This window comes from Astatotilapia calliptera, chromosome 5 (genome assembly GCF_900246225.1).
Source record: "Astatotilapia calliptera chromosome 5, fAstCal1.2, whole genome shotgun sequence".
NCBI classification, from domain to species: domain Eukaryota; kingdom Metazoa; phylum Chordata; class Actinopteri; order Cichliformes; family Cichlidae; genus Astatotilapia; species Astatotilapia calliptera.
Window position 1 is genome coordinate 16,212,548 of NC_039306.1, and position 26,446 is coordinate 16,238,993.

Below are 26,446 nucleotides of genomic sequence, written 5' to 3' on the forward strand. Positions count from 1 at the left end.
TTCCATATCTTGCTTTTAAAAAGTATTTTCCATAATCTTAAAAAAACCTTTTTTTTAAATGGACATCTTAAAGGACATCTTAAAGGATATGTGGTATCAAAATAATGATGTTGCCATGAGTTGGACTAATCTAAAAGGTGAAAAAAATAGCCCACTGCTCTTGTGTATGGAAGCTTGGTGGCACCACTGGGAAAAAAAAAAAAAAAAAAAAAGATCTTTTGACATCCATAAGTTTAACCTGCTAACTCAGACTTCTAAGAAAATAATGTGACACTTTGAGTTACATTAAAATTTTGAGATAATAACCTCAAACTTTGACTTACAGCTGTGTTGTTTTTTTGTTTTGTTTTGTTTTGTTTTTAATTGTGGCAGAAACAAGCCTCCATAGTTGTAAAACCCTGAAGGAGCATGTAAAGAAACACACCTGCTTCTAGTTTGTTTTTTGATTGCTGCTAAACGCTCAGACTGCAGGTAACTCAAACTGTGTAGTCTGATTGGCTGTGGGACACAGGAAGGATCCACCCAAATCCACTTTGGAAAGGGTATAGTAAAAGATCAGTTCCAGACTACAGCTGACACCCACAGTGAGAAAAACCATTACAAACATACACTAGTTTAGAAGTCATCTACTGAGTAATTAATGTCTCAGTCACCAACCACAGAGGGGAGAGAGATGCTCTGTCAGGGCTTTTCTCTGGAAAACAGCAGGGCAGAGCACACTGGAGGCCTTGATAGAGGCAGCGGGTCTTTAAACAAGCCTGAGAATTGCAGGTAAGGACCTCAGCCCCTGAAAGATGCCAATGGTTTTTAAAAAACTTATAAACTGCTTCATTATGACTAAATGCATCTCAATTTCAAATGCAGTAAATGCAAATGTAGTGAAGTATTGAGTCATAATGAGTTTCCTGTTCAAATTTTTAAAGTTTTCATCATTTTAAGTCAAATTGATGCAATGGGGGAACTGGCCCCACATATGAGATTTTCTTTAATCTAAAATGAGTACAAAACAGGTGAGCCTTTTTATCCAGAACTATAAAATCTTTTATCCTGTCACAGTTTTCCCTTAGACATATCTCCAGCTCTCAGATTGGTGGCTTTAAGGCGCACATGGGATTTGAAAAAAAATCATTTGGCAGCGCACAAATTGAAAATCTTCTTGCCACCTGGACTTCAGGAAGATAACTCAAGCTCGTCCGCACAATGTGATCCGGATAAAAGCAAAGAAGGGTAAGATGAGGTGGGGATCTCTTAACTTTGGCAAAAATATTTTATAGCTAACTGCATGTGGCCTTCTTAATAAATCCAGAGAAGAGAATGTGATTGGGGAGGAATTGCAGAGTGAACGATTCCAGTCGAAGTACATTCATATTTGTAAGTTTAACCTTCTTCTTAAGGTATCATCATCATCACATTTAAATTTTAAAGTGTAATTTTTGTAAAGCTGTTTTTGTCTTTCTCATTCTGCTCTGCAGTCCCACTGTATCAGGATTACTGTCTGCAGACAATGAAAGATGATCTCCACAGACTCAAAGACGGTCTGTTGTCTGAACTGATAACTCCCAAGTATCTGCAAAGCCTGCAGACACCGATGACTCGTGCTGAAAGCCCTCAGCGAAGCGCTCGTCATGCAACTCCTCGATCTCAGCCTATTAGGGTGACTCCAAGTACACTCTGGCAAGACCTGGATGAGGTGAAGGCATCTGGTCTACTCAGCAGCTTGACAGCCAGAGAGATTCGCCTTCAAGAGGTGTGCAAAAATGTAAAAAACAAAAAGCTGTTTCATGTATTAGAGATGATGCATGCAATTTAACTAAACTGGAAGGCACATTATAATCACACTCATGAAGCAGAGCACAAGTGTTCATATTGCTCTTAGGATCTTTAATGAAGTTAAATATGCCTGCATCAAGTTTGTTCGATCGCAACATTTCAGTCTTTACCTGTATAGCGTATGTTTGACTGCAAATGTAGAGTCCTGTAAAAAAGTAATTAAGTAATTCCATTTGGGAAATTGTGAATTGTGTTCACCACCCTTTTTTGTGGAAACCTTAATTCAGTTTCACTAGCCACATCTTAGAGTCTATCACTGCCAGACCTGATGAATCAAGAAATTACTTAAAAACTGATTTATAGTGAAATAAGATGAAAGATGTCAAAAAGCAGCATGTCAGGCCACAAACTAAAAAAACCGACATCTGGAATGGATTACAAAGCCACTTCTAAGGGCTTTGGGACTCCAGCAAATCACAGAGTGAGCCAATATCCATATATGGTAAAAACTTGGAGCAGTGGTGAACCTACCAGAAGTGGTCAACCTTCCAAAATTACTCCGAGCGCTTCAACTCCTCTAAGAGGCCACAAAAGAACCCATAACATCTAAAGAACTGCAGGTTTCAATTGTCTCCTTAAAGGTCAGTGTTCATGATTCAGCATTAAGAAAGACTGGGCAAAAATGACATCCATGAAAGAATTCCAAGGCAAAACAAAAACACTGCAGACCCCCAAGAAAACACAAAGGCTCATCTCACATTTGCCAAAAACATTTTGATCCTGAACTGAACTGAACTTTTTAATTCAGGTATCTTCTGGAATAATTCCAAAATCTTCATGAATTCTAAAGACTTCCAGAAAATCCTGAAGGAGAATGTCCAGCCATCAGTTCATGTCCAGAAAGAAAGAAGCATCAAATAAAGGTTTGAATCGGCGTAGTCAAAGTCTGGGTTTAAATCAGATTGAGATGCTTTGCAGTGACCTTAAACAGGCCGCTCAAACTGGTAAACCAGAGTGAGCTCAATTAATCCACAGCAATGGTTAAGAACTATTACCAGGAAATTAAAATAAGGGGAACTGCAAAAAGAAGTCCTTTTATAGGTATATTTTGGATTTTTAGGTAATTCCTTTCAGTTCATTTGAGTGCTTAAAAAATATTGTGCTGACATCAGGATTTAATTGTATGGCAACAGGAGCTGCTCTTCCAGGTTTTTATGGAATTTGTTGACATGGTTGGTATTTTGAAACACTATTACCTTCGTTGGAGATAAAGCAGTCTAAATTTTGTTTGATTGCCAATAACCCCCCACCTCCTCCTTTTCTTCCTCTAAAGACCATGTTCGAGCTCATCGGCTCAGAAGCATCTTACCTAAGGAGCCTCGGCGTGGCCGTAAATCACTTTTATAAGTCGCAGGAACTCAAGCAGACTCTGTCTCAAACAGAACATCACATTTTGTTTTCCAAAATTCAACACGTGATGGTGGCCAGTGAAAAGTGAGAGCTCCACACGTAGCACCTTGTTGTATATATGGGCAGGTTGTCCTGATGTTTTAACTTAGTTGGGCTCCTGGTGTCTTTTTAGGTTTCTTACGGATTTGGAAAGCCGACTGGGAGAGAACGTGTTGATCCCTCAGGTTGGCGACGTCGTCCTCCAGCACTGCAAACATTTCCAGACACTCTATGTGCCGTATGTGACGAATATGATGTACCAAGAAGCCCTTATCAACGAAAAGCTGTAAGTGTACTCTGTATTTCAGAATACAAATACATTCTCAACACCTTGCGATGCAAACTCTGTTAAATGTTCCCTTTTCAAGGCAGCACAACAGAATTTTTCTGTATACCCTGAAGAAACTCGAGAGTGACCCGGTGTGTCAAAGAAAGACCCTCAAGTCCTTCCTCGTCCTTCCCTTCCAGAGAATTACTCGCATCAAGCTTCTGCTGGAGGTAAACGTCTGATGAGATTTGAACTGTTAAACAGATTTTTGCTCCATTAGCTAAGGTTTCTGTTTTCTTTCATTTCAGAGCATCCTGAAACTGTCTGAGCCGGACTCTGACTCAGTTTCAAACCTTAAAAAAGCAATAGACGCCATTCATGAGGTAATGCTTTTCAGATCTGTACACTCATGCCAAGACAGGCGAGAGAAAAAGATTCACTTTCCATTTTCTGCTACTTTATACTTGATCTTGTTTAAAAAAAAAATAAAAATGTTATGCTTGCCAATCTGAATGCAATTTTTACTTGCAACAGAATTTCTGCACTTCAGTATTGACAGCTTTTTTTTATTTAAGTGAAAAATCTGCCTAATTCTTCTACAACTGCACTACTCTGACCCCAGATAGTGACAGAGTGTGACAAGGGGGTCCGAAAAATGAAACAGATTGAGGAGCTGGTCTGCCTCGAAATGCTGCTGGATTTCGGAAAAGTTAAGGTGATGACACAAATGTTTTTAATAGACTACAAAGTGGTCTTCTTTAACCTGCAGCAGTAACAGAGTGCGTCTTCTTCATCCATCCAGTCAGTTCCCATGGTCACAAGCAAGCGTTTCCTGGTGCACCACGGAGCCCTGAAACAGCTGACCAAGGAGAGCGCTTATAACTTAAGAATGTCATTCGTTGGCGTCTACCTCCACCTCTTCAATGACCTTTTGATCGTCTCTATGAAAAAGTATTTGACTAGCAATCCTAGCAATCAAACTTTTTAGTCTCTGTACAGTCCAAGCTGCTGCAAGTCAACAAAAAATAGGATCTTTATGATCCACATTGTAAATGTGCTTCTAATCTTACTTTTTCCCCCCCTCATCCCTTTCAGAGATGAGCGCTTTAAAGTAATGGACCATGCTCAATTCCCAGAACACGTGAGCGTTCAGCCTGTGAAGACTGAAGTCCTGGGTCTGCCCTCATACTCCTTCCTGCTACATCTCTCTAAAACTCAAACAGGACATCCGACTGCAATGATAATTGCTACAGACACAAGGCAAGAGTTAATAAAATCTGTAAGTCCTTACATCCACTGTTGGAGTCCCCCTCACCATCTGATGGCCTTCTTTTAAATTACAGGTCGGAGAAAGAGGCATGGATGAAGGCGCTGTCATCGAGACACTGACCTTTTAACAGCTTTAAACTTTAAAGACGAAACTTGGCTCCATGTAACTAACAACTGAAACAATGTTAACTTGTTCACTTTTTAAGGTTCATCAGTGGTTCAGTCTACGCTTTGCACTGTTCTTGGTGAAGATGCACTCGGTGCGCTTTGTTCAAACGTCCACTAACCTCACGATGAGCTAGATCATCGCTACAGACGTTTTTTGTTGTTTCTGACTGACTTTAAAATACCAATTAATTTTTAAGTAGTGTACAGTTTACTTTAATTGATAATAAAATGATTTCTAATTCACTTTCCGGAGTACAAGTGTATAACATGACAATCGGACAAAATATTTAATATGCTCACCATGCCATAGTGGCATTTTACAGGGAGTGCAGAATTATTAGGAAAGTTGTATTTTTGAGGAATAATGTTATTATTGAACAACAACCATGTTCTCAATGAACCCAAAAAACTCATTAATATCAAAGCTGAATGTTTTTGGAAGTAGTTTTAGTTTTAGCTATTTTAGGGGGATATCTGTGTGTGCAGGTGACTATTGCTGTGCATAATTATTAGGCAACTTAACAAAAAACAAATATATACCCATTTCAATTATTTATTTTTACCAGTGAAACCAATATAACATCTCCACATTCACAAATATACATTTCTGACATTCAAAAACAAAAACAAATCAGATCTCACATTTGATGATGGACCACAGGTTCTCAATGGGGTTCAGATCAGGTGAACAAGGTGGCCATGTCATTAGTTTTTCTTCTTTTATACCCTTTCTTGCCAGCCACGCTGTGGAGTACTTGGACGCGTGTGATGGAGCATTGTCCTGCATGAAAATCATGTTTTTCTTGAAGGATGCAGACTTCTTCCTGTACCACTGCTTGAAGAAGGTGTCTTCCAGAAACTGGCAGTAGGACTGGGAGTTGAGCTTGACTCCATCCTCAACCCGAAAAGGCCCCACAAGCTCATCTTTGATGATACCAGCCCAAACCAGTACTCCACCTCCACCTTGCTGGCGTCTGAGTCAGACTGGAGCTCTCTGCCCTTTACCAATCCAGCCACGGGCCCATCCATCTGGCCCATCAAGACTCACTCTCATTTCATCAGTCCATAAAACCTTAGAAAAATCAGTCTTGAGATATTTCTTGGCCCAGTCTTGACGTTTCAGCTTGTGTGTCTTGTTCAGTGGTGGTCGTCTTTCAGCCTTTCTTACCTTGGCCATGTCTCTGAGTATTGCACACCTTGTGCTTTTGGGCACTCCAGTGATGTTGCAGCTCTGAAATATGGCCAAACTGGTGGCAAGTGGCATCTTGGCAGCTGCACGCTTGACTTTTCTCAGTTCATGGGCAGTTATTTTGCGCCTTGGTTTTTCCACACGCTTCTTGCGACCCTGTTGACTATTTTGAATGAAACGCTTGATTGTTCGATGATCACGCTTCAGAAGCTTTGCAATTTTGAGACTGCTGCATCCCTCTGCAAGATATCTCACTATTTTTGACTTTTCTGAGCCTGTCAAGTCCTTCTTTTGACCCATTTTGCCAAAGGAAAGGACGTTGCCTAATAATTATGCACACCTGATATAGGGTGTTGATGTCATTAGACCACACCCCTTCTCATTACAGAGATGCACATCACCTAATATGTTTAATTGGTAGTAGGCTTTCGAGCCTATACAGCTTGGAGTAAGACAACATGCATGAAGAGGATGATGTGGACAAAATACTCATTTGCCTAATAATTCTGCACTCCCTGTATATCCTGTCACCAAAAGATGTTTTGAGGTGATATTAATAATCCAAAACTTTCCAGTTTTTTTTAGTATTGGACTTTATTTTTTATTAAGTATTACTGGGTTTTTTTTTGGGGGGGGGGGGGGGGGGGTTTAGAATACATAATTTGGAGCCAAGTAATGTAGTATCATCATCTCAACATGAGCCCCATTCAGAGGTGAGCACCCTCATCTCTGGTTCAGTCCAGGCTGTTTAAAACAACGTTCATTTTTAAAGCAGAGTCACTGTCTCCTGTGAATGGTGGCTGGCTGAGCCAGCTGTAACGCAGTCCTGATGCCACAGGTTTTCTGCAAGGCAGTTGAGGAGCGAGGCTACGTCGCCCAGCCCGTCTGTGACCTCCCCGCCTGTACGCAGTACCGGGATACCCCATGTCTCCTGGAAGTCCCTTATATCTCTCTCTGCCACATCACAGTGCATGAAAAGGTCGAATCTGAAGGAAACATTAATTAAGGATATGTTTATGTAAAGAGTGTGTTTGTGCCACAGACTCATCTTAGTTTTTTTTGGGGGGGTTTTGGCACTTCAAAGTTGTGCCTCCTGGTCTTGTAGAACCACAGATGATCCCATAGAAAAGTGGATGATTGCTTCTGATTGGCATTTCCAACTATTTGTAAGGAAGATAAAAGGATACTTGGTGCCAACCACAATTTTCACAACACGCCTGACAGATGGCTCGGACCATTTGGCGAGCTGATTTGGCAGATCATCAAATGATGTCCTGTCTGTGAAGGAGAATAGTAAGAGGACCGCATCCACTTGCTCCTTGCAGGACTGGAAGAGAGAAAGGAGATCAGACAAAACACAGAAATCTGTTTGTTTTCCACATCTAGAATAATTGTTTTAGTCTTTGCTTTATCTCATTCATACTGGAAGCAAATGGTCAAATCTGCGTAAGGCGTTCTCTCCACAGTCCCACAGCTGAAAACGGAAGAAAAGCACTCTGCTGCTTTCTTTTAGCTTCACTGGCCAATACACCACTGTTGTCTCAATGCCTTAAGCAACAAAAGATGACAAAGAATATTAGTGACATTGTCAGCCTCTTAACTTTTTGAAACTTTGTAAACTACTTTTTTTTAAAAAGGCTCACACTTAGTTCTACGTAATCTAGCTAAAAATCTGTGTTTTTACACCAGCAGTTTGAATGGCTTACCTGTGGTTTCATGGTGCATGCTGGGAATATTCATGCCTGCAAGACGTGCAGCAATAGCAGTTTTCCCAACTCCGCTCTTACCAGAGATGAAGATCTTATAATGAACTGTGTCCACAGCTACATGTGGAGGCATCACTGGAGACTCCAAAAGGCCTGAAAAACACATTTTAAAAGGACCACTGAAAGAAATTGCACACCGGGGCGATCGTGGCTCAAGAGTTGGGAGTTCGCCTTGTAATCGGAAGGTTGCCGGTTCGAGCCCCGGCTTGGATAGTCTCGGTCGTTGTGTCCTTGGGCAAGACACTTCACCCGTTCCCTACTGGTGGTGGTCAGAGGGCCCGGTGGCGCCAGTGTCCGGCAGCCTCGCCTCTGTCAGTGCGCCCCAGGGTGGCTGTGGCTACAATGTAGCTTGCCATCACCAGTGTGTGAATGTGTGTGTGAATGGGTGGATGACTGGATATGTAAAGCGCTTTGGGGTCCTTAGGGACTAGTAAAGCGCTATATAAATACAGGCCATTTACCATTTTACCTGAGTCAGGATAATAGAATATGATATAGGGTTAATAGAATTTGTCTTTAAAAGCACCCCATTAACATCCAGTGAGTGACCGTGGAGGAAAGTCCAGCACTTTTGGTCATCTCTGGACATCAAGAAGAACTTTCAAACCAAACCAAAGGGTGGAGCATGTCCCCGACTACTTGTGCTACGTGTGGCCAGATTTTGGCATTTCTATCACAAGTGACCCCAGGAAGAATAGCAATGCTGCAGCTAATGGAGATCTTAGTAAACTAAACTAAAGATGCCACTATGGCATCATTCTCTCCCCTGTTTATCTCCTTGCGTGTCATAAATCCATGATTTAAAATGCTGCCATGTCTTCTCAGCACACCCCAAGTGTATCTTGTAATCTGCAAACATCATAATCCACAGAGACTCCGTCTGTCCATCACAACTGCAAACAGGAAGGGGCCCAGAGACTTTCCCTGATGTGATCCCAGTCCCACCTTAAGGCTTGTGGCTGTCTCTGTCCTCATAGGTACCCATACTGTCCATGGTTCATATTTCACTCTGTCACACTGGTGCCTACTTAGCAATGTATGAATAAAACCGCCAATTTGCCGCAGCTGATTGTTCACCGAGAAATGGTGCAGCTAAAAATATAGTCCCCAATATGTTTTAATCCAATATTTTACAGCCTCGTGGGTTGCTTTAATCTATTTATAAATTATTCTGGGTTTTTATCCTCCACAAACAACAACAAATGGGGAGTTTGTACTTCATAAAAACCCTTATGTTGAGGTTTGAAATAAATGCACATTTATTCGCTAGCTACTTTTATAGCTGATTTCCAGTGAAACACAGATACTGCCTACAAACGTTTTTGCATTTGTCTGATGAGTGGCTGCACTTCAAGTAGTCTCAGTCGCAATAAATCAGCTGCAAGAAGAATTTGCGGTATTTCTGAATACTTATACTTTTTTTTTCTTTACATATGAGTGCGTAAGGTCCCCTGGGGGAGAAAAAAAGACAAAACTGTTGTAATTTGGAAACATATCTATTTAGCTGACATTACCAAAGTTTCTCCGTCTCTTCTTGTGGAGGATTTTGCTGAAATACTCTTTACTGTCTTTATATCGATGCCAGTCTGCGACTACGACTGATCCTGGGGGAGGAACCTTTGCCATGTCGGTTACAAAGCTACAGCATCACACAGAGCTCGGGTTTGTCGCTTAAAAAGGCCAAAAGTCGGTTCCCGTCTGGGCCAGAGGATATTTTTTTAAACGTTGTCTTGTTACAGACTTGAACTGCAGTAATAAAACATTTAAAGCATCCACATCAATCACAAAAACCCATAAATATAAATTATAACAACCGCTGTCCGCAAAATGTAAAAACTTCCGTAAACTAAAGCGTCCCTTGACAACCTATGTCGTCACTTCCCTCAAATTGTGGTGTTGCCTTCAGGTTTACCCGTAAATACTCTTTACTACGTCTTTTATTTGCTTTATTCCGTTGTAGATGAAATAATTCAACGTAGTTTTTTGTTGGATATTTTACAGTTGATATTTTTTAATATGATAAAGGTTACTTACTCTTATTTGCATTTATTTCAACAACTATATGTTTCAGTATATTTCCTTCCCATTTGAAGATAAATGTTACATTCTAAAAAAAACTTTCCCCCAGTCCTTCCCCCGGACACTTGAGGTCGCTAAACTCCATCGAACTCTATTTGTAAGTCACTTAATGTTGAGGTTACAGCAGGCAAAATACAACGGAGCAAAGAAGACAGTTCAAATAAAACGAGGCTTGATGTGTTTTAATTGAAATGCACAGAAATTATACACTAACACACTCTTTGAGCCCTGACAGTCAGGAGCCCACCGCTCGCCATGGACATGCTCAAAGATATGGGGTCCACATCAGATGGCAGTTTGCACTGGTGGGAAAAAGTATTTGTGACTGTTCCATCTTCACCCAGCTGCACGGCAAAAACAGGTTATGAGAACAGAACAAAGCAGAAAGTTAAACCATCAATGAAACCATCAAGCCATCAAATTCAAAGAAAACACCATAGAGACAGCAAAAGATATAAATCCAAATTTCAGGTCCTGAATCAAAAGTGTATTGTTTCACAACAAAAGAAGACAAATAGTTCTAAAATTTAACACACAATCAAACAACTAAAGCCAGTGCATTGCTTTAATTTCATTTAAATAAATGAATAATATAACTTAATAATATAACTCAGGCCATCAGTTAAGTTACTGTCACAGATAACATCTGATTTTACACCAGCCTGACTGCAGGGCTCACCTTCTCTGCATGCACCTCTATTAGGTTGTTGGAGGATGTAATGATGACATCCTCTGGAGAAAATTCACTCACATCAAGAGTGAACTGAAAAATGTCTCCAGTGATCTGCACCTTTCCTGTAGGCTGTAAATGATCTGAAATAGTCATTTGTATAATAGAGATTTTAAAATAAAATCCACAAAATTTTGATACATATTGATTTAGTTTTTTCTTTAGCTAATATGTTCCCTGCAGTGCTATATATATATATATATATATATATATATATATATATATTAAAGTATATCTGTGTCTGTTTTTGTCCAGCTGACCTGTAAATTTGTGTTCTCTGGTGCTGTGCTGATTTAGCAATCCTGAATCCTCAGATAAATTTCTCCCATTTTTCTCCATAGTAAATTCTCCTTTGTCTGTCTTAAAACCTTTACCATCATGCACTGAGTCTTTTATAGGCTACTGGGAAATTGTGTGTACCACCGGGTGTGGCTGTGGCTTGGTCCCTTAATGATCCAGCTGGACTGGAACATGACACCGATTGTAGATATTTAATGTGTCAGAACTGTTGTTGAACTGTTGTCAAGGGGGTCTGACATTTTTAGCCGCACCCATGACTGGGGTCCATGTGAGTCTTTGTGTCTATGTGTGAGAAAGGGGTGCGGAGATGTTTCTGTGTGAAGCAATATACTATAATTATAATAATTATCATTGTGTGAGCTGCCAGTCTTAACTTTAAGCCACAAAGGTCACGTTATCTTTCATAATTTATCATTTAACTGTGCTCATTTTAAGGATGTGTAAGGGGGATTTGACACAAAAGACCCAGTGTCAATGAGTTTCCAGTTAAACTGAGCAGAGGGGTGATTAATCACAGCTGTGGGTATGAAGGAGCACACTCATGAGTAAGTGTGACATTTTGGCCCACCTTGCCAAAGTAACGAAGCCTTATCAATTCCATCTGCATGACAAACACGGCAAAACAAGCTCTGTGAGGCTGTACCGGCGAATGAAAAGCAAAACACACTGATAAAAGCTGGTTTGATCATCAACTAATTTATGGGTTCATATCATGTTGGGTCCATGTTGGGATGTTACCCTGTGTAAAGCCTGGTCTGAATATGTGTGCCTGTGCACCGCTCTGCTCTGAAATAATTAAGAACTAGGACAACTCAACCTGTCCCCAACACTATTTAATAAGACATTGTAATTTGTAAGCCACTATCTTTTACTTTTCTTGGTTTTTTTAGTATGATTTCCATAATATAGTGAAGAAATTATGGTGTTGGATTGTTAAAGCACTGCAAAAACTGAATAAATCAAATCACTTTTATTGTCACATCACATGTGCAGGTACACTGGTACAGTACATGTGAGTGAAATTCTTGTGTGCGGGTCCATCACACCATGCCCTCAGTTTTTGTGTAGCACACTTGTGTGACATGCTATTACTGAGTGTAGTCTAGAAACAGAGCAACTATTAGCTGCAATGCATAATGATGATGCTTTTACCTTTTGAAAAGGAGACTGAAGGTTTGATTCACACTCTCTGTTGTTGCAGAGCTAATGGAATAAGACAAATATGAACAAGTATGAAGTATCTTCTTTTGGCTGCTCCCTTTAAGGGTCATCACAGCAGCTCATCTGCCTGCATGTCAGAGCCACCATCCAACTTCAAACCCTACATCGTAGCAGGCCTTAAATATGAAGTGTGTTTAATGTAAGCACATCTGTAGCAGTGAATACATCTTAGATTGAACAGACAGCAGATTAGGATAGATTTTGATTGAGCTTCAGGTTTCCAGAAACAGATGATCACAACACGTGGAGATTGGGATAGTATGGAAAGATCATTGCAATGGAGACAACGCTCAAGTTCAAAGAAAATTTCTGCATACTTTGCAGAGAGAGGCACTATTATATGGACGACATGGTGGTGCAATGGTTAGTGCCGCCCCACACAGCAAGAAGGTTCTGGGTTTGAATCTTTTGGCCAACTGGGACCTCTTTTTGCAGAGTTTGTATGTTCTTATGTTTTTAAAAACATGGCCTTTTACTTTTAGGTGTTATGTATTAATGTAATTTAATATTTTCTTGTAACTACAAAGTAGTACAGCTGAGGCTGATGGAGAGCTTTTTTTGTTTTACTTAATGATAGCACTAGTTGAAAGTTCAGCTGATGATCAAAGTTTAGGAAGACTATGTGCATGGTCATCCATCCGGAAGTTATTGAAACCGTCTGTCTGACCCACAAATGTCAACCTGCTTGTGTTGCTTTAAAAAAAAAAAAAAAAAAAAAAAAGCAGCAGGTGATTCATTGCCAGGGGACCACAGTCGTTTGAATCAGCTTTCATGCCAATCCATCCAGCTTGGTGTTGAGCTATTTTAGCGGACTGTCACACTTGCCATCACTACAGCCATGAGTCTAAAAACACATGTTCACTGCTGCCCAATACAAGAAAGCGATACAGTTACAAGGCAACTCTGATTTTATTTAAACACGAAATACACCACCTGTGCACAAGATCAGAGTTATCTATCATGTAACAATTGACATAAATACAAAATAAATAATAAATAAAAAAATGAACATTTGTATTAAGACGTAATGTAAATAAAACAAAGAGATGCGTGGTGTGACACAGAGACTAACTAAAAAAAACAAACCATAAGAATGTGATTCTTTGCCCTGAGAGGAATAACAATTCCTAATTTAAAAGAAAGTCTCACTGATCACAAGAAGTAAACAAAACAAATTTAAGGATTCAGAATCACCGGCAGGATGCTGAGTGCTTCTAAGAAGTCGCTCTTTATCATTGAAGAGCCTTAGATATTTCAGTCTTTCAGGAAATGCAGGGCCGAGCATTCTCACATTATCCCACATTTGACCCTCATTTATATCATTTTATTTACTGCATTGCATAACTTGCTTATGTTCGACATTATAAACACTTTTATATAAAGATAAATTACTTTTCTCTTATTAAGTACATGAATGGTCTCATTTTGAGTCCTCTCTGAGGGTCCCTTTCAGTCATACCACACTGCTGTAGTGTAGCTCAGTTCCAGCCCCTCCACTTCAGTCCTTGTCTTCCGTGAGTGAAATGGCATGGTCGGTCAGTGCACTTTGATTTGAAGGAATGCTTAGATCACACGGCGAACACGCTGAGGGAGCTCGTCTCGTCTTTCAGGCCCAGGATGCTGTATGCTATCCGTTTCATGTGACCAGGCAGCCTCACTCCGATGTTCCTGATGTCTCTGAAAATGACACATAAGTATCTCGTGAACACAGGATTGAAACGACAAAAAACAAAACAAAAACAAATCAAAACAGCAGAGCGGTGGTGTATGTGAACACATTTTCAGGGTGTTTTAACTCCTTTAAAAGGCAAAGACAGTTTATATAAGTGGCTTAAGGGTAATATAAAAGTTGTACCTACACAAAAAATATGTACAAATGAACCAAACCATTATTGTTTATTATTTCAAATGGGTTTAAAATGGTTTGTTTAAAGCGATGTTGTCATTAAATGGTTACTTGGGTTTATCTGACAGGGCTATGGGGCATATTTCAGAAAAAAAATGCCTGTGAGCCACTCATGCAGAAGTAACAGCAGCAGAGAATGAGTGGAATGACATGAGTGGCAGAGGGGGAGCAGAGTGCTCATGCATTCGCACGCTGGTTAACAAATGTTCAGGCTGACAGTCGGACACTTTCTCTGTGTCACTGAAAAAATGTGCAACGGTGCCGGATAAGTTAGTACAGCATGACGGAGGCTGCACCTGTGCCATGTGTGCACTTACTCATGTCTCAAAGCGAGCACCTGCTCCATGGTCGTTATCCCAGCGCGAGCGAAGCTTTCCTTGTACTGGCTCATTTTGATGGATTCCAGCCACTCGGGTACCGACCTGAACATGGTACCGTCGCCGCCGCTGGTGCTGGGCAGCCGGATGGAGACGCTGTGAGGAACAAAATGTAGTTGGATTACTCATCATTAACAGTGTGTTTATGCAAGCTGAGTACATGTGATGATGTTTGAACAGGAAACAACCTGTTTTATTGTTTTAAAGTCCACTTACAAGCTGTGAGTTGTGTAACTTTACAATCCACTACAGTCTCTTTATTCTCTCTAAATATGGCCTGTGATGCTTTCTATATTAAACATAGGCCACAGTTTCAAATAGCGTCCAACCAATCCCTCTGTGCTGAAAGTTCAGGCTCGGTTTCACAGAGTATTTTCCATTGACCTTTGTACCAATTTCACTGATAGCAAATATCCTTAATGTGGTCAGCTCAGGCACACTGCTTTGGCTGTGAGCTGTTGTTTAAGCACCATTTATGAGGAGCAGCCAATCAGAAGAAAAGCTGGCATGTTTAGGACAATAAGTGAACTGAGGATCTGCACTAAGGCCCGGTATAACATAAAATTGGATTATTTTGCACTGTGAGCAATTAAAAGCTACTAAAAACTATGAAGTTGGAAGTTAGCATAATCACTTTCTTTTAACACTGTCCCCAAATGGTTTGAATTTTTGGAGATGTAAAAACAAGATCAGTAGTTTTATGAAGAACTACGGTACTTATCAGAAGAAAATAACTGGATAACAACCAGCAGAGACTCATTGTTTCTTGCCAAGGAATAATTCCACTCATGCATACACACAAACGCACCTATCTGTATTTGTACAGATCAAATAAACAAGATGTAAAGCAACATGTTACACTTCCCCCTGTTTTTGTTTAAAGATAAAAAAAAAAGATGGAAGGCACATTCCTCCCTGTTATTTATTGTGTTCATACCGTGGGTCAAAGTCTGCGATGGTCTTTAAGGATTCTGGGCTTTTGAGAAGTTTGTCCAGAAAGTTGACGATGTCTAAGAAGCGAGGTCGCTTTAAGCGTTCGTGCAGCCAACACTGGAGCATGAGCTGGTAGATAGCGGATGGGCAATCCATTGGAGCAGGAAGCCTGAAGTTCTCGTTGATAGCCTTCATGACCTGGGAAGGAGTGAAGGCAGTGGTTAGATTAATCATAGACCACTGCCTGCCATTGCTACAATAAACTGCTGTGCTCATATGTTGACATTAACAGTATTTAACAGATTTGAAGAGGACGGTTGGAGACTACACTGGATGTCTGGCAACTTTCTATCACCGCATAGCTCACGCAGACTCTCACTGCTAATATACATTAAAGTTTGACCCTCACAGGCCAAAACAATCCCTCATCTCCACGAAAAGTGGCAAATGAAACATACCTCGTGGTTGCTCATGTCCCAGTAGGGCCGTTCTCCAAATGCCATGACTTCCCACATGACAATACCAAAGCTCCACACGTCGCTGGCCGAGGTGAACTTCCTGTATGCGATGGCCTCTGGCGCAGTCCAGCGGATGGGGATTTTACCTCCCTGACAGAAAAAAACATTAACAAATCATATTTAATGGGTGAAAAGAGTGGAAACAGGACATGCTGACAGTCTGGATACTTAAGAGTGGAAATACAGCTAACAATAAGGCATTTCTTACTAGACCAAAAAAATCCAGTTTAACTCTCTTTTGCTACGTTTGCATTGTGAAATGTAGCTGTTAGACTTACTCTGGTTGTGTAGGTGCCCTCAGCATCATCTTCCAGCACACGTGACAATCCAAAGTCAGACACCTTACACTCCAGGTTGCTGTTGACTAGAACGTTTCTTGCTGCCAGGTCACGGTGGACATAGTTCATGTCAGAGAGGTATTTCATGCCAGCGGCTATTCCACGCAGCATTCCCACAAGTTGGTACGGAGGAATCTCTCCATCACGGCCCTAAAATGAACAAAAAATAATTGCGATATTATTGTTTTTTCTTTGTCATTCTTGTTTTTACTGGGGAAATGTAGAGGAATGAAACAAAACGTGGAAAGAACTGGGTGATATAACATAAAAGCATAGATAAAAAAAATGTTGTAGTTTCATTTGTCTGTTATCCTTTGTACTGTGTATACTGTTTGTACATGAAAGTGAGTCAGGCTTGAGACATATATATATATATATATATATATATATATATATATATATAAATAAAAGATTACAAAGTGATGATTAAATAATGAAGCTATTTTTCCACTAGCATGCACCTACCTTCAGATATGTGTCGAGAGCTCCGTTCTCCATGTATTCAGTCACTATCATGGCATGTTTAACTGAGAATATAAACACAAATATGTTTAATGGAGGAAATGAGTACAAGAAGTTAACAGATATGTCGGCTTTTGAGAACATTGACTCACATTTGGTGATAACTCCCTCCAGGTGGATGATATTCGGGTGTGAGAATTGACCCATGATGGTGGCCTCACTCAAGAAGTCCTGCCTCTGTTTCTCCGAGTAGCCTGGCTTGAGGGTCTTGATTGCTACAGGCACCTCGCCTCTCCCGGGAATCTTCATTACACCCCGAAACACTTCCCCAAACTCTCCTGATTGGCAGTCAAACAGCAGGTGGAAATGTTAGAAAGTCCGATCTGAGAGTTCATAAAAGTGAAGGAATGAAGGAGATTTGAAAACACCTACTCACCTACACCGATGACTTTTTGTTTGCCGATCACACTGGGGTCAATTTCAGTGACAAACTTGTGGATGGCAATATTAGGGTCCTCATAGGTATGTGGATCAATGTACGTCTTGAGAGGTTTATGTTGATCTGGTGAGAAGATCATAATCAAAAAATAAGCCTACAGTTTCAATAGTCAACCTACTTTCTGACTCTTACTGCAGCTGAGCTTTGCAAACCTGTTGAAAAGTAGGGATCCTCGGGTCCTCCTCGCCTGCGAGCGTTCAGTCGCCTGAGAGGAAAACAAGATTAATCACCAGAGGACTAGGTAGAATACAGAGTGGCTTTTTAAACAATTGCAGGTCAGCTTGAGCTGACAAAGACAAAGGGTGTATTCAATAGCAGCACCAGCTATTACTCATAACCTCTCCCTGAGCTGTCATGCCAGAGTATCCTTCATTTACTTGAACTTGTGGCACATAATCACACAGTTTGCATGACTGTAGATAATATTTATCTGAATGACACACATTGACCGTGGATATGAAGTGTACAGTTACCAACCGTTTACGCAGCAGCAGGCCAGCCACCACAACAAGCAGAATAACCGCTACTCCGAATACAGCTACCATCACCATGGTGGGCTTGTTCCCAAACTGAGGCTCAGCTGTATAAATGACAGAAATACAGACCTGTATCAACTCAAGTAATTAAAATATACACATGTATAGAGAGATGTTTGAGAAACTGTTTTGGCTACTGTAGATTTTAAGGCTGCTGGTACCTAATGGAAAAGTATTAAACTCATGGTCGGCACTGTAGCTGCCAGGGTTGCCTTCGGGGCCCAGAGCATGGACCCTGAATGTGTAAGTAGTGGCTGGGATGAGACCATCAATCTGCACAAAGCTTTTGTCCAAAATTAGGACTTTGTAGGTGGTCACATCACCCTCGGTACTGTCGTCCTACAAATTAAAAAAAAAAAGAAAGAAAGAAAAAGAAAGGAAAAGGAAAATGGATTAGAATTTGAAATGAAAAAACAGCCTCGATTTTGAAAAAAGGAGGGGAAAAAAAAAAAACAAAAGAGCCCAAAGCTCTCCATCGTACTTTTCTGCGGTACATAAGCTCATAGCGATGATTGATGTGGGCTGGAGGTCGGCGAGTAGGAGTCCAGGACAGAAACAGACTGGTGGGGCTGCGATCATCCAGATGGATCTCCGTCACCTTGGGGGGATCTAACGGTTGGCGAGACAGAAAGCAAAATAATGGTTAGTGACTAATCATAGTCTTTGGAAAGGACATGTGGAGATGAAAGCCTCTGGGATTCAGTGGGTCAGACTGAAGTCCTCTCCTCTGGATTGAGTCTGTCTTTTGCAAAACCCTTTAATTTATAGCTCTGATATTACATGAAAATAGCTCCAAAGTTTGTCACTCTTTTAACCCTACTCTTCGGTTTAGGAACCTGGATACCCCTTCTCTCAGAAGATATATGAAAGATGACTTTCTGGGAATACGTCATTAATATTACAGAATATGTCACATTGCAGTGTTTACCATACAACAGTGGTTGCCACACATACAGCCCCAAAACAATAATCATATAAAGCCAATGTTCGAAAAAGAAAAGCTCACCTGTGTAGTCCAGAGCAGTGGTGATGGTTGCAGTGGGCCTCTCGGCACTGAACTGCGACACGCCACTTTGAGCCTCTACAGTGAACGTGTAGTTGAGATGAGAGTCCAGGTCACTAACAACAACCGTGGGGTCCTGCAGGTCCGTAGGTCCTGGCTCAAAGCGGATCTTCTCGCCGCAGGGGATGCAAGAGGCCTCGTCACAGAGTTTGCACACCACACTGTACATAAGGTCACTGCGACCCCCAGTCACCAGTGGTGGGCTCCAGAACAGCTGCAACTTGCCCTCCCCTGGCAGAGTCATGGAGGTAAGGTCACGAGGGGCACTAGGTGGAGCTAGGGAAATAAATAAATGACACAGAACAGTCAGAAAAATACTTCAAAATACTTTCCATGTGATAAAAGTAATTAAAAAAAAAAAATCTGAGTCAGGGTCTTACCGGAGCAGGCTGATGTAGGAGGGTCTGAAGGAGCCCGGAAGAAACCTTCTTCACACAGACATTCACTGGCTCCGGAAGCAGAGGGCTTGGTGTTATCAGGACAAACCTGACAGAAGTTGTTCGATACAGAGGGCTTGAAGTATCCTGGTTTGCATGCTGTGTGTGAGAGAGAGGGGGAGAAGGTGTGTGTTGGTTTAAACATGACATATGAATCAGACAAACACAGGAAGGAATGAATGATCAAAATGCAAACAATAAGGCTCTCTCTGTGTTACCAGCCATTTCCACCCGACAGGAAGCATTTGTTGTGAGTAACCCATAATAACAGAGTCTTTGTACCCAGAGGAATGAATAGGGATTTCCCTGACGATCTGCCTTCACTCGCCTGTTTTGCCTTGAGGCCTAATCTCAGGTCGCACTGCCAGTGTCAACCGGATGACAGCATTAAATCCATCAGGTGATCTGATCTTCCCTTCCCCTGTGAACCCCTGGCTCATATTCTCTGGCAGTTAACATTTACGGTCTTGCCAAAGGAAATGGCACATTGGGCACTGGTGCAATGCTGTAGCGGGCATTTCGCCACATAGATAAACAGCCTTCCAGGGCATGAGAGGTTAACGAACATGCAGACAGGACAAAAATCAGAGCGCAGGGTTAGAACTGCAACTCCGTCTAAGGCTGATGTTTCCTCCCTTTCTTCCTTCCTTCCGCTAACCCCCGACATCAGTCACAAATTACAGCGACCCATTCTGAATCAGGAAAGAGGAAGAGCTGGACAGGAATATTTTTTGCTCTTTCATGGATACAGATGCACATATTTTCTAACTGAGGTAAGCCCTCAGAGCACTGTTAGAAAAATAGATTTTATCTTATGAAAGAGCTCCTGTCTCTGGTTTGATTCTGCAGTCTCCCTGTGGTGCAGTCTTTCATCTGGCTCCTGTGCTGGTGGTCAAAGAAAAGAAAAAAAAACAAAAAAAAAAAAACTGAGTGAACCCTGGATTGAAGACGCCAAAGCAGAAGGACCTTTGCACCCCAACTACTGTTGCATTGGAGGCGAAGGTGCAGATTGAGATTGAGTAGGAGGGATAGAGATGAATGGATAGAAGATGGGGGATGGGGTAAAGGTCTGGAGCACCAACAGAAGTTCTCTCTGGGGAGTCACTTGGCGGCAGTGGGGGTGTAGCTGAGGGGCTTTTTCCCCCCCCTCCGCATAAGAAAAGGAGGCCAGCCCATTTTATCTTGAGCTGGAGCAGCAGGACCTTTGTCACGTACCAAAGAAACCCCAGCCCCATTCATCTATTGTCTCTGAAATTGGACAGAGTGGTGCTATAAATATGTTGTATTCCTCATTATATAGCTCACAAATAGCAGCATGTGTGCCGTGCAAGAATACAAACATCATTAATGCAAACTTTCAGATTTTCATGTCAGTACTTCAGCATTTCAGTTTTGGCTTAAAAACGTGTTTTGCTCATGTTTAAAAAGGCTAGTTTAAGAAAAAATAAAACTTTTGCCCAACTTTTGTCCTCACTTGTTGATGGAAAAACGTGCTTCCAATTGTTCTAGGTTCTCTTTGACTGCCATGCATGTGAAAAGGACTTATGTTCCGCACTGATGCATCTGTTAATTGAATCCGTTTTTCACTCTTTGTACCGGCCCATTGTTCTAATGAGTGGGAACATGGATTAGGGAGCTCGTTGCGTGTGTTAACAACTGGATGAAAGAGCAAAAAGAAGAGCATGTCATTGGCTAACAGCTGTCCTGTTGCTCTACTAATCCTTTTGACCAAATTACACTCCACACCTAACTAAGCGGCCACGAAGCTAACATCCCTCACACACCAACTGTCGGCGCACTCCCCACCCTCTGACTCAAAACACGGGCAACCTGCTTATTTGTGTCAGTCAGCATTCCTCCTCATCTCACTTTACTTCCTTTTCCCTTCGAGGCCACAATTTCTCTAGTTATTGCAAAAAACTGGAATAAGGCTTTGTTTTTTTTTCATATTAGAAGAAGCTACAGCATTGTTTATTTATACAAGAAACGTGAACAATTGTTGCAGTCATAAAGATTTCCTGCCTTCTTGTGCCAACGTTTCAGGTGCTTGGCTCAGGCTGCAACATTCCTGCAACTCCCTAACCCATAAATAAGATTCATGCTTTGAAGAGCTTCCAATCAGTTATTTGTTTCATTAATATATAGTGTGGAAAAAATGGTGGTAAATGTTTCACAGCTATTAAATGTCATTGTTTGTAAGGCCAGAAGTTAAAAATCCAAAGATCTTTCACTCAAAAAATTTTTTTTTGATGGATGGCCATCTTAATGACAGTTTAATTCTGTCACCTGGTATGACTAATATGTGCTCTTCTTGGAAAAGACTCAAAATGAAACCAATCTCTGCCAGGCAAGGTGGCTCAGACCATCAAGAGTCATAAACCGCAGCTTGACTCAGGCTAAACTATAACAGGCGTGTCAACCTCTTCCCTGTAATCTGTGGTTCCTGTCGCCTTAGCAACTTGCTCAAAACAAATTCCTGTGAGGAGAAGACATACCATTAAGGTAGTCATTCTGACACATTCACATTCACCCGGCCCTTCCTGTAGTCAGTCACTTCTGTAGGTGACGCCAGGATAAAAGAATTCCTTTCAGAAATCCCCACAGCCTATCGTGCCCTTCCTCCTTCCTTTTCTCTCTGCAGCTTCTCTCCTCCCACGTTTCCTCCAGACAGTCCAGTGCACCACACCCCAGAATGCCAACGCACAGGCCAACTTCTGCATGACCAGCATGAGCACAAACACTATGAACCCCACAGCTGTGTGTTTTTGTACTGACTTTACGCACACGCCGTCTTTCTCCAAGTACATACCACAAACTTTTTGCACACTTTACCTGAGCTTGGTTGAATCGGCAAAACCTCCTTAGGTTAAAAATTATGTAGGGTTTTTTTTAACACTTAAATGATTAAAAGCTATGTATATCCACTGAAAGGAAATATAATTTTGATGAAAGCCATTTTTTTGTTCTGTTTTTTTAAATTGGAAAAAAAAAATTTGCTAACAAAAATCTGTTATGTTTTAAGTTTCCACTCTTAATTGCATTTAAAAGCTTCCAGTGTAGTAAAACAACCAAAGTCCACAGCTTCTTTTACTGTACATTATCACCTAAAGTCACTGAGCTATCCATAAACTAATGTCTCACCCAAGCCTCATTCCTGAGACCTGAGTGGAAGGCAGGGGAAATAATGTGCCATTAGCAAATAAAGACAATAAAGATGAGGTATCAGTGGGAAAGTGACGAAATGTGATATGGAGAAATGTTTGATTGCCTTAAAAGCTTAACAAAACAGGTTTGGATATCCGTTTCTTCCGTTTTTTCCCATGCCCAGCCCTGCCTGCTGTACCTTACCTACAGTATGATATGGAGCCTTTTTTTGCACAAGACTTCGAAGCAAACAAAGACAATTCACATTCTCGTGCACTCATTATTTCCACCATGACAAGTAAGTGGTTGAAGGCGTTTCATTTGCTTTAACTCACAGAATAACACAAACACGTCTCAGACAAGAGTGTTGCATATTTCTGGCAGTGCTTACCTTGGCAGGAGTCTCCTGTGGCTTCGTAGCCTGCGAGACATTGGCATTGAACCATGGGAACCACCCATTTACCCTCAGCTGTGCAGTAGATGCGCGGGGTGGCCTGGCTGACGGCATTCTCTACGCAGGCTCCCTCAACCTCCCTGAGAGCATCTGCCACAGTCTCTGGGAAAACTGCCAAGCTCTGCACGGTGGATGGGCATGTCTTGTAGTAGACTCGGACAGAGAGCAGCGCCACACAAGCGCCCACATCCTGAAAACCCAGGTAGAAGCCTTTCTTTGACAGCGGCCCCACAGTCTTCGTCTCTGTGTTCACCTTTAGCACCCGGCCCTGAGTGACCTCGTCGGGAGCAATGGTGGCCACTTTGCGGAACTGTCCTTTACGGAAGTTCGTTCCCACGTCAGCATCAGCCTCTGAGATGAATAGGTTGAAGGTTTCTTTGCAGCCAACAGACGCACCACCAAAAGTGTTGCAGTCTCGCACGACAAAACTGAGCTCCACAGAGACACGGCTTGTGCCCGGGCGCCGCTGAATAAACGTCGTGCGCAGCCAGTTATCCTGTTCTGTAGTCTCTATGCTACAAACACTGTAAGTGTAAAAAAGTGTGCCATTCACCACTGTCTGGACAATTTCCCACTGCAGAACAGAAGAAGATAAAGAGACAGCAAAAGGGATCAGTGTAAGGGGGGTAAAGTCACACACAATGATGAAAGGAGAAAAGGCATCTTTTCAGGAAATAAGTAGAAGCTTTGTTCTTTCCAAAAAAAACCCACTTTCATTGATGAGACACCTCTTCTTTCATGCTTACTAAGAAGCTTGTAAAAGTGCAGAAGTGAGCTGGAGCTTTTTTTTTTTTTTCCACGCTTAAGGATTATTGGCCTGGACATGTGCTGCGCTCACGACGTGTGTGGTTTTCCACTAACGCACAAGCCTGCATGTGTGTGAGACATAAATCCAGCAAACACTACTGTAGAACACCAACTAACATTTACAGCAGCTAAATGAGCTTTATGAGCAGAGTCCTGCTTAAGGCATGGCAGCAAAATTGGCAGCTATTAAGAGTTTTTTAAGAGAGAGAAGCAGAGGGATTAAAAGCCTAGATTAACCATTAAAATTCAACACCTCATATGTTAGCAGTTGGGAATGGGTTTCAGGAACTAAATCAATTCTCCCACTTAGACAACTTTGGGAGCAGTTGGGGGAAAAAAAGAGGTGGCAAATGTTTGGAGAAAGGTAATTTGTGCCAGTACATTAGAAGAACACTGCTTTAGGTACCTTCACTGAATCTCTTAAATTTTCAGTCAAATTTTTAGGTATTTAGTTCTTATTACTGAGGACATCTGGCTGGTTAAAAAACAAAACTGCTGAAGACAAGAAGCCATCCCTGGTACAAATTAAAAATAAACTTTTTAAGCGTGAGAAAGTTTCACGGCAACCGTCAGCTTTAATAGACAACGGGAAATCCTATCCAAAACAGCAACAATCTTCAGATCTTTGAGAAGAAACGTAGCCCACACAGTGGAACCGGCCATGTCCTGTTGCTTTTTTAAGACAAAAAGCCACTGAACTATAGATGGGCAGGAAGGATGGTTCTGCACATATGGACCACATTTTTTGTGTTTTCTTTTAGTCATCTCTTCATATTGTACACATTATCTTGTTTCTGTCATCTCTAAATTCAGAAAGGAATCATGAGAGGGAGGGGAAAAAAATCATCCTAAAATTTGGTTTTATGGTTTGGGCTTGGAGTGAAAAACAATCTGCAGCTATTGTGTAAAACTGTCTTTGGTACAGTAAATTTAAATGTAGGTTGAGCCTTGACATTTTAACTGCATTCATAAGTTCTTTATGAAAGGGTAGCGTTAACACAAGACTAAGCTGAGATGTGCCAAACCTCATCTAGCTGCCACTCATTCCACCTCTCCCAGAGAGCTTTTTTAGAGGACTGAATGAGCAGTGAGAGAAGGAGAGGCCTTCTGTTATTCAAATTCTTGAAGAGAAATTTGTGTGCTTGTTGTTCTGCAAAGCGAAAGGCAGCTTAGATCCATGAACCTGCAGTCTTAAAAATGCCTGCTGAGGTATAAATACTCACTCCGTTCTCATATGGCGATGTCAACCATCCCAACTCTGATCCCGAAGCTCTCATATCCAGCAATACTTCTGCAGGAAGAAACAAGAATAAATTGTTACAACAGGGACATAATCAAGTGATATTAAGATAGACACAACAAAAAAGTGCAGCTAACTAATTTTACCAATTTAATTCCCAGCTGGAAAAGACAACTGTGTGTCTTTATATTAGTTATTGGCTTTGTGCTTTTATTTTTGCATGTACAGTAACATTGTCTGCATTGATCTCTGGGTGCCAGCAGCTTTATGGGGGGCGCATGCCATGCTTTCTGACGTTTTAATCCAGCATATCGGCTTAATTCAAGACTTCATTGACCGTGTCCTCCAGGTTCAGGATTCAGGGCTAATAATGCCTGTGAAAGGCGTGGGCAGTTAAATTGCCATGACGAGAGAAATACATGTATCTCCTGCACAAGTGAATTAAAAAGTTCAACAGGTGCCCCTTAGGCCCAAGGTTTAGCAGTATCACTAATAAAAATCTTTTTTTTTAATTAAAATAAAATAAATAAAATAAGACTTAGGCCTATAACAGAAAAGTAATAATAGATTTGAAAAATCTATATATTTGTTTCCAGAACCGTATAGCGAACGGACATCAAAAATACATCGCTCTTGATTTTAAACAGCTGGCTGACAAAGAAAATTACAGTGAAACTATTTTATTTATTTATTTTTAATGAAGAATAAAACATTGATAAGGACAAAAATGAAAGACAAAACTCAAAGAGTTCAAATTCCAGCCGAATGATTCACGGGATGCGGTAAAGCCGAGCTAAACTTTAATCTCTTATAAAAGTAGTTTAAAAGAAAAAGTAACTTACGTTCTTTCGACTGGAGGCTGAGAAATACTCGGTTAATAAATAAAAACAAGAATAAGTTGAGTCCACGCAGCTCCATAGCTCCATAAAACTTTTAAAAGTCCTGCTCGTGTATCCTACAGTCAGTCGCTCGCTCGCTCGCTCGCTCGCTCCTCCGTCCACCCTTCGGCCGACACTTCTCAGAATTCCTCACTCTACCGGCTGAGCACGAGCTCTCCAGTCCTCGAGCCCATTGAGAAACAGGTGGCGTCATCGCCCCGCCCCCCTTGTCCTTTGGAATGTGGAAGTCTTCCATATTTGGCGTTTGGGGCTAGGCGTCTGAAGCACCTGTTTCATTGAGAACGAGAGGTTCTTCTTCAACTATTACTCCTTCTTCTTCTTCTTTAAGTATTGGTTTAATCAGTATAATTTTTATAGCTTATATCTCTCAGTTTCTGTCAGCGTTAAAGCCGGGTAAATGCACACTTCTTTTTAATTATTGTTGATCATATATGTGTTAAGTATAAACATAAATATTAATATGCAAACACACATACTAACAATACCAATTATCCTACAACTCAGCGTCTATTCCTATTGTTACACTTTTGCACCGATAATCCTGGCAGCCTCTTGATGTTTATGCTTCAATAGCCTACCTAATGCCTATTATTTATTTTTAAATGATGTTTCAATGACTATAAT

General features: G+C 41.2%; 4 protein-coding genes across 6 annotated transcripts; 1 reads left to right on the plus strand and 3 right to left on the minus strand.

The window, feature by feature from the left end:
- The first annotated feature begins 461 nt into the window (after positions 1–461).
- Positions 462–5,168, plus strand: LOC113022293 (rho guanine nucleotide exchange factor 19). The gene is made up of 12 exons (XM_026167523.1): positions 462–771; positions 1,057–1,227; positions 1,307–1,371; positions 1,473–1,747; positions 3,104–3,264; positions 3,353–3,505; positions 3,588–3,717; positions 3,796–3,870; positions 4,110–4,202; positions 4,290–4,438; positions 4,583–4,747; positions 4,831–5,168. The coding sequence occupies exons 1-12, from the start codon at positions 641–643 to the stop codon at positions 4,874–4,876; spliced, it is 1,614 nt and encodes a 537-aa protein (XP_026023308.1). The 5' UTR covers positions 462–640; the 3' UTR covers positions 4,877–5,168.
- Positions 5,169–6,743: 1,575 nt separating this feature from the next.
- On the minus strand, positions 6,744–9,744 carry cplane2 (ciliogenesis and planar polarity effector 2). 2 transcript variants are annotated; one of them, XM_026166378.1, is made up of 5 exons: positions 9,394–9,744; positions 7,820–7,972; positions 7,537–7,661; positions 7,301–7,440; positions 6,744–7,099 (listed from the first exon to the last, which is right to left on the minus strand). In XM_026166378.1, the coding sequence occupies exons 1-5, from the start codon at positions 9,503–9,505 to the stop codon at positions 6,880–6,882; spliced, it is 750 nt and encodes a 249-aa protein (XP_026022163.1). In that variant the 5' UTR covers positions 9,506–9,744; the 3' UTR covers positions 6,744–6,879. The 2 variants fall into 2 exon arrangements, with proteins under 2 accessions (XP_026022163.1, XP_026022164.1); XM_026166379.1 differs by lacking the exon at positions 9,394–9,744 and adding an exon at positions 8,825–9,387.
- Positions 9,745–10,134: 390 nt separating this feature from the next.
- Positions 10,135–11,134, minus strand: LOC113021681 (heat shock protein beta-7-like). The gene is made up of 3 exons (XM_026166380.1): positions 10,949–11,134; positions 10,638–10,771; positions 10,135–10,302 (listed from the first exon to the last, which is right to left on the minus strand). Exons 1-3 carry the CDS (start codon positions 11,025–11,027, stop codon positions 10,168–10,170), a joined length of 348 nt encoding a protein of 115 aa, XP_026022165.1. The 5' UTR covers positions 11,028–11,134; the 3' UTR covers positions 10,135–10,167.
- A 1,965-nt stretch (positions 11,135–13,099) lies between these two features.
- epha2a (eph receptor A2 a) lies at positions 13,100–26,056 on the minus strand. 2 transcript variants are annotated; one of them, XM_026167525.1, is made up of 17 exons: positions 25,766–26,053; positions 24,907–24,974; positions 22,814–23,450; positions 19,222–19,377; positions 18,785–19,117; positions 18,260–18,387; positions 17,940–18,117; positions 17,720–17,822; positions 17,395–17,447; positions 17,180–17,305; positions 16,896–17,081; positions 16,747–16,808; positions 16,222–16,431; positions 15,884–16,033; positions 15,430–15,623; positions 14,433–14,588; positions 13,100–13,886 (listed from the first exon to the last, which is right to left on the minus strand). In XM_026167525.1, exons 1-17 carry the CDS (start codon positions 25,839–25,841, stop codon positions 13,778–13,780), a joined length of 2,925 nt encoding a protein of 974 aa, XP_026023310.1. In that variant the 5' UTR covers positions 25,842–26,053; the 3' UTR covers positions 13,100–13,777. The 2 variants fall into 2 exon arrangements, with proteins under 2 accessions (XP_026023310.1, XP_026023309.1); XM_026167524.1 differs by having other exon boundaries at positions 16,747–17,081; positions 25,766–26,056.
- Between the last annotated feature and the right edge of the window lie 390 nt (positions 26,057–26,446).

Coding starts and splice junctions, on each gene's coding strand:
- LOC113022293 (XM_026167523.1), top strand. CDS start 641: ATGTCTCAGTCACCAACCACAGAGGGGAGAGAGATGCTCTGTCAGGGC. Junction 3,506..3,587: donor GCCCTTATCAACGAAAAGCT/GTAAGTGTACTC, acceptor TCCCTTTTCAAG/GCAGCACAACAGAATTTTTC. Junction 4,203..4,289: donor TGGATTTCGGAAAAGTTAAG/GTGATGACACAA, acceptor TCATCCATCCAG/TCAGTTCCCATGGTCACAAG.
- cplane2 (XM_026166378.1), bottom strand. CDS start 9,505: ATGGCAAAGGTTCCTCCCCCAGGATCAGTCGTAGTCGCAGACTGGCAT. Junction 7,662..7,819: donor CATGCACCATGAAACCACAG/GTAAGCCATTCA, acceptor TTGTTGCTTAAG/GCATTGAGACAACAGTGGTG. Junction 7,441..7,536: donor GATTTGACCATTTGCTTCCA/GTATGAATGAGA, acceptor TCTCTCTTCCAG/TCCTGCAAGGAGCAAGTGGA.
- LOC113021681 (XM_026166380.1), bottom strand. CDS start 11,027: ATGGAGAAAAATGGGAGAAATTTATCTGAGGATTCAGGATTGCTAAAT. Junction 10,772..10,948: donor CAGAGAACACAAATTTACAG/GTCAGCTGGACA, acceptor TGACTATTTCAG/ATCATTTACAGCCTACAGGA. Junction 10,303..10,637: donor TAGAGGTGCATGCAGAGAAG/GTGAGCCCTGCA, acceptor TTTGCCGTGCAG/CTGGGTGAAGATGGAACAGT.
- epha2a (XM_026167524.1), bottom strand. CDS start 25,841: ATGGAGCTGCGTGGACTCAACTTATTCTTGTTTTTATTTATTAACCGA. Junction 18,388..18,784: donor CACTGCTCTGGACTACACAG/GTGAGCTTTTCT, acceptor GCCAACCGTTAG/ATCCCCCCAAGGTGACGGAG. Junction 13,887..14,432: donor GTGCTCGCTTTGAGACATGA/GTAAGTGCACAC, acceptor TGTCATTTTCAG/AGACATCAGGAACATCGGAG.